The sequence below is a fragment of the Cynara cardunculus genome, unplaced genomic scaffold, assembly GCF_001531365.2.
Source record: "Cynara cardunculus var. scolymus isolate 2C unplaced genomic scaffold, CcrdV1 Un_Scaffold_2076, whole genome shotgun sequence".
Taxonomy (NCBI): Eukaryota; Viridiplantae; Streptophyta; class Magnoliopsida; order Asterales; family Asteraceae; genus Cynara; species Cynara cardunculus.
This window is the reverse complement of record NW_020200966.1, coordinates 64,358-76,001: the sequence shown is the minus strand read 5'-3', so window position 1 is coordinate 76,001 and position 11,644 is coordinate 64,358. Positions and strand designations below refer to the sequence as shown.

Below are 11,644 nucleotides of genomic sequence, written 5' to 3'. Positions count from 1 at the left end.
AGAGAAGTTTCTAAAACTTATTTGAGGAAAAAGAAATGATTTTCTTACTCATTCCTGCCAATATATAAGATTGATTTATTATCATTTTATATGAACTATTTTTGAAAGTGTATCAGATTATAAAATTATAGAATATGTTGATCATATAATCGATTTTAAAATCTCGAAAATAGAAAATATGTTGGAATTAAATGTTATTTCTTCTTGAAAAAAATGAACTTTTAATTCTCTATTTTAGAAAAAATGATAATAAATCATTTAGATTTTGAATTATCTTTAGTTGTCGTTTCGGGTGTATCCCATTTTACACAGCTATAATTGATATCATTTTACTAAAATCGATCTCGATGAGTCTGTTATTTATATTATTGCAGTCATCACAATTAATTAAACGATTTCTTTTTTTAAAATGATACATCCATCCAAAAACTAATAAAAAAATGTTTCTTTTTTAAAACGAAAGATTTAAACCAAAGACAAAAGAAAAAAGACCGAACAATACCTTCAAGCTTCAAAGTCTTCCTAAATAATTTAAAATGAAAACATATATATGGTTCTAGGGATCGGAGAGGTATAAGACAAAAGATGTTTACTTCTAAATTTTCCCTAGTGAAATGTTGTACAAGTTGATCTTCAAATTCTATACAAGTCCTCAAGTCTTCCTTCGCCAAAATACAAATTCACTATCTTCATAATTTACGGTATTACCATGTACAGTTCTTGCTCTAAACGCCAGCAAGCCTAAGAGATGAGCACGTCGAATGGGAACACTGATTCAATCGAGTTGAATCCCATCCATCAACAACATCAAATTAACATCGAGAGTACTTCACACAATCAAGCATCACAATCATCACCACTGAATTTACCTCGTCTAGATCTACTCAACGGTAAACTCTTTTCATCATACTCTGATATTGATATTCATCCCTAATCTGAAATAGCATTAAACTTTAAGAAATTTGCAAACAACCATTTGGATATGTTCTACAAGAAAACGTTTTCATTGGAGGTGTCAAAATGAGTCTTTTGTTTAGCATCAATGGATTAAGTTTGGTTTCTTCTATTTGAATTTTATACATAATAAGTATGTACACTAGAAATAAATATTCTATTTGTTTCTCCATAAAGTTGATGACTGATTACATCTATCTATCTATATATCTATATAAAAGCAAAACTTGGAGTTACTTATGTGGCATAATGAAAAGTTTTCATTCATTATTTTTCTTTCTATTTTCTCATAATTTTGAATTTCTTTTAAATAAAAACCTTTTCATTAAATGGGTTTTAACTTTTCATTTAACCTTTCATGGATTTAACAACTTTTAGTTCTATTTTATGTTTGCATGAGTTTATATGTTTTTTTTATTGTTTCACTTTTGTAATATTTGTTTTTCATCAGTATTGATGTTCTTCCTCCATAAATTTAGGTAACATCGTTTATGCTTTTGTAAATTATATGTTGTTGATGCGTGTATATGTATGTGTGTTTCTTCTCAATCAAAAATTTCCAAATAATTTATATGCTTTTGTGTATTAAGTTTTTAGTTTTTCAAGTTCTTTTTATTTTTTATGTTGAACTTATTCACAACTGTTACCTTTGTTTTTTCTCCCTCATACTTTCCAATTGATATTTATGTTGGTGCCACAATTCTTCTTCTTTCATCAAAAGTTTAAATGATTTTTATGGTTACATATATGGTTGGTAATAAGTTTTTGATTTTTTATTTGGAAGTTTTTTACAGTTGTTACTTTTATTCTTCATCTTTTATAATTTTCAGTTGGTATTTATGTCATGCGTGTTTTATGTGAGGTTTGTTTACCCGATTGTTTGATTGATGTCTTGACTTCAAAATGAAGTGGTTGCAATGGGATGATTGAGCAAGGTTATATGGACCCTCTACCTGATAAAACTTGATTTTTATATACATGTTAATATGGATCTACATTTATAAAATTACTTTATAATAATTTTTGTGTAAAATAAACCAATTTATAAATATAATCTAATTTTTTAGGAAATTCATTTAAATTATTTTTTAAGAAATATATTATTTATATTTTAGTACGTTTTAATTGGTAATATGAATTATTATTAAAATTTTAATAATTATTAGTTTTTACTACAAATATTAATTATATATATTTTTTAGTGTTTTACCTTAGTTGAATACTAATGTAATAAATAAAATAATTGTAATTGTTATAATAATAAATTATAATAAAAAGTGAATATATAAATGTTAACGAAAAATAATTTTTTTTTGAAGAAGGATGTAATTTTTGGTCATTTTGAAAAAGTAAGAAGACTAAAAGTGAAAGAAAAAACTCATGAAACTTATTCAAATAATAATGTTTCAATAAATTAACTTATGGAAATCAATCTTAACTTCTTTAATAAACATAAAAAATAAACCAACTTAAGGTTACCAAACATAGCCTAAATCCTTGGCTAAGGCTTTAGTAGAGTACCTCGTTATTACATGATATATGTACACGTCACCATATAGAACATCACAATCAAGAAGTTGCCTTAAAGATGAGTAAGAACTTAGGATCGATCAATGAGCTGAATCCCATGACCTAGTAGGACCATATTTACAATTCAAGTGTTTTACATACTTGGCCACCATGACCGACCAACATCATTGAACCTACTCGTTGGTAAGCTGAACATGTTCCCACAATACTTATGGGGTCATTGTGTGATTCAAATTGAAATCATATTTCAATTTGTTGAAACATCATTGTTGATCAATAACTGGTACTATATTCATTTTCATAATGATTCTTTTATGCTCTTCCCAATGTTCTTGAATACACATTTAAAGATTATCTTCAATTTCATGTTTTTGTAGAGGATATAGGAATATGGATTTCCATGCCAATATATCATATGACACATAAGTAATAACTTGACAATCACTTTGAAGGTGAAAGAGATGACTTCAATACAATTTGTGTTCCTCTATATAATGCATCAACAATTGGGGATTTGGAAGCTGCTAAAGTCATCCTTGATAAGCGTCGAGAGCTAGTACGATTTAGCATCATTGAAAGTTATGAAACAATGCTTCACATTGCAGTATTGAGCAAATCGTACAAGTTCGTGGAATATCTGATGAGTTTGATGACCGAGGAGGACATAAAACTTTCAAATAGAAATGGAGAAACGGCCTTCTATTTAGTTGCTAGAGTTGGAAATGTTAAAATGGCTCACATTTTGGTGAAAAAGAACAGGGGCGTGATAAATATCACCGATAGTCAAGGAAGGATGCCACTCCACGTGGCTGCTTTGTTTGGAAGGCGTACCATGGTTCAATACTTATATGATGACTCTGACAAAATGAGTGGAGGTTTCTGGACACATCAAAATCGAAGTTGGGTTCTTGAGGCATGTGTTGAGAATTGGTTATATGGTAAGTATTTTGACATATAATTTTTGCATATTAGCTTCATGTTTTGTTATGATTCGTCTATCTTTTAAGTTTTACATCATGTTTTGTAATTTCAATAGGGCAAGAGTCACTTGCACAAGATAGAAAGCATGTGTAGATTCAATCTAGTGGATGATAAGATGCAAGACCCTCAATTGCCATGAACACATACATCATACTTATCTTATGAATTATCATCAATGACATGAATATCATGACAACTAAAACAACGTGTAGTAGAAATATCTTATAAAAACTAAATAATATCTCAAGACTTACACCACTAAGTCTAAACAAAATCCTCAACTGGAGTAAAAATTAACAAAACAAATATAACTAAAATTAACTAATAGATGCTTAATTTAGTTAAATTTATTTAATGAACATACAAAAAAGAGTAGTTGTGTAATTTTTTTATATTCATGAAAACTCATATATATATATATATATTCTCCTGCGCGTATATATATGCGTGTGTGTAGTACTCTAATGATATGATGATTATGATGTGGAAGAAACTACAGGGAAGAATCTCTTGAGGACTGATAGACATGGATCTTGTTGAAACTAAGCTAGACCGTTAGTGACAGTTAATATCATTTGTATCTGTTAGGAAGGGACATGACAGTTACTGTCATGTCTGTCTAGAATGGTTGTGTCATTTGGATTTGAAGGGTTGTGTCCCTTCCTTGTATATATAATTGTGTCTGTAACAAACTATCCATGGTTGGTTCGAATGAATAACTACTTTATATACTCTAATTTTGTTCCAACATTATGGTATCAGAGCCCAGATGATGGCTTCATCTTCAAATACTATTTTACATCCACAACTTCCCAAATTAAATGAGAATAATTATTACCACTATACAAATGAAGGTATTGTTCGAATAAAAAGAATTATGGAACATACTCGAAGAAGGAATTGAAGAACTTAATCAGTTTGAAGATGTAACAGATGCACAGGAAGTACAATTGAAGGAACAAAAAAAGAAAGACAGAAAATCCCTTTATATACTATATCAAGCAGTAAATGAAATTATGTTTGAGAGGATCTCATTTTCGAAGTCAGCAAAGAAAGCATGGGACACCCTTCACAAGATATATCGTGGAGAAGAAAGAGTGAAAACAATCAGACTACAAACATTAAGATGTGAATTCGATGAATTGAGAATGAAGGAATCAGAAACAATTGAGGAATTTTACAATCGGGTAATCATGCTAAGAAACCAATTAAGATTAAATGGTGAAGACATGGATGATAGGAAAATAGTTGAAAAAAATCCTAAGGAGTCTTACAAGGAAATTTGAATATATAGTGGTGGCAAACTGGCAATTGAAGAATCTAAGGATATCTCTTTCGTATCCCTTGAGAGTATAATAGGTACTCTTCAATCCCATGAACTTGGAATCAAACAATTTGATTCAACTCCTTATGAGCAAGCATTTCAGATTCAACAATACAATTCACAAGAGGAAAACATATTCTTTGATAAGAAACAACAAACAGATATGAAAGGGAGAGGCAGGGGAAGACCATCAACACCTATACAATGCTATCACTGCCAGAAATTTGGACACTCAGCAAGATTTTGCAGATATAGAACAACAGAAGAAAGAGACAACAATTTCATAAACAACAACTTCATCAATATCGAAAGTGATGATACCATGTTTATGATACTCAATACTCAATAAGTTTCTACAAACAACACTTGGTATATAGATAGTGGTTGCAGCAACCATATGCCAAGAAATATAGAATTATTTGTTCAAATTGATGAAACACAGAAGAGGGAAGTTAGAACAGGTGATGATAAAAGGCTAAATGTTCAAGGAATGGGAGACATTCTCATTAACACTTTGCATGGACAAAAGAGAATTTTCAGCCTCTACTACAATCTTGAGTTAAAACACAACCTATTCAGTGTAGAACAACTACTATAGAAAGGCTATGAATTACATTTGAAAGATAAGTTGTGTGAAGTAAGGGACATATATGGCAGTCTCATAGGAAAGATCCACATGATAGGTAATAGGATGTTTCCTTTAAACTTCAATGAAAACACTTTGTTTTCATTCAACATATCCACAAAACAGAACACTATGCTATGGCATCAAAGGTATGGGCACACAAACCTTAGCTACTTAAGCTGTATGCAAAGGCACAATCTTGTTAAAGGATTACCAAGTCTAAGCAGATTAGAAGAATTCTGTGAAGGTTGTATGATGGGAAAACAGGCTAGAGACTCATTTCCTCAAGAACACACTTGGAGAGCCACAAAGCAACTAGAGCTTATCCATACAGACTTGTGTGGTCCCATGAAAACCCCTTCTATTGGAGGTAACAGGTACATACTTACCTTCATAGATGACTACAACAGAAAACTCTTGGTTTAATTTTTAAAAGAAAAATCTGAGGTTTTTAATGTGTTTAAAGTATTCAAGGCCTATGTTGAAAAACAAAGTGGTCACATGATCAAAGCCATTAGATCAGATGGTAGGGGAGAGTACAACTCCTCATACTTCCTTGATTTTCTTAAAGAAAATGAAATCCATCATCAGATGACCATTAGATACACCCCTCAACAAATGGGGTAGCTGAAAGGTTAAATAGGACCATTGTTGAAAAAGCAAGAAGTATGCTAAAGAGCAAGAATCTGGAAAATTCTTTTTGGGCAGAAGTTGTATGTTGTGCCTACTATTTGTTAAACAGGACCTCAGCTAAAGCACTCTCAAATATGAATCCACAAAAGGCCTGGACAGGTTTTAAACCTGCTGTTGGACATCTCCGAATCTTTGGATGTGTGGCCTACTCACACATCCCTGAACAAAAGAGAGGTAAACTTAATGAAAAGTCAGAAAAGACTATCTTTGTGGGTTATAGTGATAAATCTAAAGCTTACAAGCTTTATAATATCATTAAGAAAACCATCATTAGCAGCGATGTTGTATTTAATGAAGGGAAATCCTGGAATGATTTACCAAGGCAAAAAGGGAACAGTCCACAGGTTGTGACAACTACAGAAAGACAAGAAGAAATCAATGAAGATCAAGAAAATACTATATCTGAGGCTGCTCTAACACTCCTACAGCCTCTCAATCATCTGAAAACTCAAGCTTTCTTATAGACAACACTGAAAGTCCACCAAGAAGAGGCTATAGAAGTCTAAGGGACATATACAATGACTCAAGAAGCCTGAATTTCAGTGACACAACTGATTTTGCTTTATTTTCAGATGCTGATCCATTTTCTTTTGAAGAGGCTTGGTGTAACACTCCATACCACACATTGCATGTAACACATACTTCATACGGAAGAAATACATGTTTATATAACACTCAGGTCCCTTAGTACAAGAACTTACCATACTTAATACATGTCCAAAAAAATTCAAAATACATTTCTTGTACTAATCAACGTTCATTAATAAAAACTATACATCATAGACAAATCTTCATGCAGATATGCATATAGGAAAATATCACATTTTCCCCTTTCCTTTACCGTTCGTACATCCTGCAATACATATTTAAAATCACTAAACGAGGGTTAGACCGAAAGGTCTAGTGAGTTACCCTATTTATGTCATTGCAGGGTGATAATAACCAAAACTTTGTATAAAATAACTTTTCATATATATAACAAATATATGAACAAATAAGGATATAATACAAATACCTTTCCACTTTTCAAGCCAAGCATTCAGCTATTCAGATAACACACCACAAACCTTTATAGGTTTGAATCAACTAGGTTCCATATAATGTCACTTTTAAACCTTTCCAATTAAACAAGGTTTATTAAAGTTTCAGGCCAAACGTGTTATTTCCTTCTCCATAACATCCAGACCTTGATTTCCAATAAAGACCCTGATCATAAACCTTTAAATCACAAAGAAATAAAGATTCCAGACCACGGTAATTTTAAAGGATATAATAGTAAGTTATATCACATAACACACACACACACAAATGCCACCCTTATATCCAAAGGTACACCTCTCCTTGATATGCCACCCTTATCCCATGGTACACCTCCTTGATATGCCACCTTTATTTCTTAATCAAAACATTTCACAAAAACAATTCCATATAGAATTAGACCGTAGTCTATGGAATTATTATCAGTTCAAATTTATCTTTCCAAAATTTCTCATTTATATATGAAACAAGTCAAAATGCAAATTCGATTAAATTAGACTTGGCCGGACTTCATTTCGGGTCAAGTTTTGGCCGATTTACCAAGTCCGGACAACAAATCGCCCAAGGCTTGTCCGATTCACCATTAATCTGGTCAACTTTGTCCAGATAACAAATCCGGAGAACACTTTACATAGCTTGTCCGATTTACCAATCCGGACAACTCATAATTCAAGGTTTTATCCGATTTAAACAAACAGGTTACCTCATAGTCTTATTCCTACTTATCCGTTCAAAATACTTGATATAAACTCAATGTTCATAAATCGCTTAACACATGTCCGGTTTAAGACTAACTCGCTTTAACACTTGTCCGGTTTATGGCTAATCCGGACAACACTCCAGCGGATAACTTTTATATCAAAAGTAAAGTTCTTCAATCAATTATACAACTATGAAGAGTTTAAAAGTAGTAATAATCACTCACCTTTTTGAAATTAATCTTCTTGAAATTCCAAATAAGGAAATCCGGTCAACACAGACTCTTTTTAAATCGCTCAGTTTATTTCAAAGATGGCAAGAGAAGTAAATGGAGGTCTCACCTTCCTTTTATACTTTCCCTTTAGGGAAAGTCGGCTACTACAGCCGACACCACATACATGCCTTCACCCTTAAATCATATAACCACACACACACACACACACACACACATATATATATATATATACACACTTATGCACACATGCATATACATGCATGCATATCATACATATATATATATCATACAAACATGTGCATCCACAAATACACATAATCTCATTCATTTATCTATATTATGCACATTTTCACATACTAATATGATCAAATGTATCAATTTATCATGCTGTCACGTAATCATATATAACAAATAATTACATATTTATTACCTCAGGTGACAACCAAGATTCGGTTATCACACTTGACAACTATTGTTATATGCAAACTCTATCAAGGGCAAGTGATCTTCCCACGATTCCCTGACGTCAATAATACAACTTCTCAACATGTCTTCGAGAGTCTGGATAGTTTTTTCACTCTGCCCATCAGTCTGTGGATGATAAGCTGTACTTAGTCGGATTTCAGACCCCAAAGCGTTCTGCAATCCTTCCCAGAACTTTGAAGTAAACCGACTATCTCTATAAGAAATAATAGATAATGGAACACCGTGTCTGGTCACAATTTCTTTTATGTAAATCTGTGCTAGCTTTTCTAGTGAGTACTTCTCTCTTATTGGTAGAAAATGCGTAGATTTAGACAGACGATCAACAATTACCCAAATCGCGTCATACCCTTTTGGGGTTCGAGGCAACTTCATGAAGAAATCTATTGTAATGTGATCCCATTTCCATACAGGTATCTCTAAAGATTGAAGACTTCCATACGACTTCTGATGTTCAATCTTAACCTGTAAACATGTCAGACACTGTTCCACATATCTACGTATGTCTCTTTTCAATCTGGGCCACCAATAAAAAGGTTTCAAATATCTATACATCTTATTAGTGCCTGAATGAATAGAGTATCAAGACTTACGGTTTTCATTTAATATAGTGTTTCGGATATCTCCAAAACATGGTATCCAAATTCGCCCTTGAAAGCACATTAGTCCTTCGTCATTCTGTTCCAAGGTTGAAATCATCTTACCTAAGTTTTCTGTCTTAACAAATTCTTCTTTCATAGCTTCTTGTTGACATCTCTGAATTTCCTTACGAATGTCAGGGATCAAATTCATTCTCGTTGCCACATCTTTAATAGTTCCACTCTTTTCTTTCCTGCTCAATGCGTCAGCCACTACGTTAGCTTTTCCCGGGTGGTAGAGGATTTCACAATTATAGTCATTAACCAGTTCAATCCACCGACGCTGTCGCATATTTAATTCTTTCTGGCTGAACAAATGTTGAAAAATTTTATGATCAGTATAAATCTGACATTTCGTTCCCAGAAGATAATGTCTTCAAATTTTCAGAGCAAATACCACTGCAGCTTATTCCATGTCATGGGTTGGATACTGCTTCTCATGATCTTTCAACTGTCTTGACGCATAAGAAATCACTTTTCCTCTCTGCATCAGAACATATCCTAACCCTAACTTTAAAGCATCGCTGTAAACCACAAAGTCTTCAGATCCATCTAATAGAGTCAATACTGGTGCATTGCAAAGATAATTCTTTAATAAATGAAAGCTTCTTGTTGTTCTCCTTCCTACTGGAATTTAATGTTCTTCTGAGTCAATTTAGTCAATGGCACGGCTATCTTAGGAAAGTCCTGAATGAACTTACGGTAATAACCGGACAATCCCAAAAAGCGTCGGATTTCAGAAGGAGTTTTTGGAGCTTCCCATCTTGCAACTGCTTCTATTTTAGCTGGATCTACTTTTACCCCTGTTTCTGAGATGACGTGACCCAAGAATTGGACTTCTCTTAACCAGAACTCACATTTAGACTACTTGGCATACAACTTTTCCCTTTTTAATAATTATAATATCAGTCGAAGATGTTCTGCGTGCTCTTCTTCGGTCTTAGAGTATATAAGAATATCATCGATAAATACAACAACGAATTGATCAAGATATTCCTTACATACCCTATTCATCAAATCCATAAAGGCTGCAGGCATCTTAGTTAAGCCAAATGGCATAACTAAGAATTTGTGATGCCCGTACCTAGTTCTGAATACTGTTGTGGCAACATCTTTTTCCCTGACTTTGAGCTGGTGATACCCTGACCTTAAATCTATCTTGTAGAAATGACTTACTCCACCAATTGATCGAACAAGTCACCAATCCTTGGTAAAGGATATTTATTTTTGATTGTCAACTTATTTAGTTCCGATAGTCTATACACATTCGCATAGACCCATCTTTCTTCTTGACAAATAAGACCGGAGCACCCCAAGGTGAAGTGCTGGGTCTAATAAATCACTTGTCAGTTAAATCTATCAACTGCGCAACCAATTCCTTCAATTCAGATGGATCTAACCGGTACAGTGCCTTTGCTACTGGTGCAGCCCCTGGTACAAATACAATTCGGAATTCAATAACTTTGTTTGGTGGTAATCCAGATAAGTCTTTTGGAAAGACTTTTGGATATTCATTAACAATCGGAATCGATTCCTCTTTTCTCTTCTCTTTCTTYATATCAATTACGTATGCCAAATATCCCTTGCACCTTTTTCGAATGCTTTTCTAAGCTTTCATTACTGTCAAAATACTTGTATGGTGATTCTGACAATCACCATAAGTAACAATTGTTCCTTGGTCTGGCAGAGTAATTCTGATCATTTTCTGAGTACAAACAATACTAGCCTGATACATTGCCAACCAGTCCATACCCACCACTATATCAAATTCCTTCATCGGCATAGGAAATAACCGAATCGGGAGTTCATAGCCCTCAATAACAATAATATAGTTATTGAACACACTAGTAACAGTTTCCTGACTATTAGTAGTATCAACTACTAATTCATCATCAAGTATCACAGAATTCAGGCATGCAGTTTGAGCAAATAGTGGTGATAGAAACGAAAAGGTTGCACCAGAGTCAAATAACACCTTAGCACATATTGAATTCAGAAGGAAAGTACCTGCTACTACATCCGGTGATGCTTCTGCCTCGTTCTTAGTCATTTGGAAGGACCGTCCCCATGCCCCTCCTTGCCCTCCTCTGTTTACTGTTGGCCTTCCCCGAGTACCCGATGCGTTACTCCCCATTGTTAACTACGGAGTCTTTAATAAGGGACAATTCGATCGAATATGATCCGGATAATTGCAGTTAAAACACCATCAATTAGTCGGGCAACTTCTGGACAGATGACCTGCTTCACCACACTTATAACATTTTCTTGGGTCCATCTTACATTCACCCTGATGAACCTGTTGGCATTGTGAGCAGACTTTCTCACTTATGTTCTGCTCAGATCTGTTATCATATCTTACAGTTTTCGGCCCTCAAAAATTTGATAAAGCCCCCTCCCACCTTCTTTTCTCTACAACTTTTCCTTCTGGCTGTCGGTTCTTATTT

General features: G+C 33.5%; 1 protein-coding gene across 1 annotated transcript in view; it reads left to right on the top strand.

Annotated features, from left to right (window-relative positions):
- Positions 1 to 565: 565 nt before the first annotated feature.
- Positions 566 to 11,644, top strand: part of LOC112502856 — a 33,680-nt gene continuing 22,601 nt past the window's right edge. The window contains exons 1-2 of the mRNA XM_025106868.1: positions 566 to 890; positions 2,937 to 3,422. Of these exons, the coding sequence (XP_024962636.1) occupies positions 749 to 890; positions 2,937 to 3,422 (628 nt within the window). The 5' untranslated portion in view covers positions 566 to 748. The remainder of the gene's footprint in view (positions 891 to 2,936; positions 3,423 to 11,644) is intronic.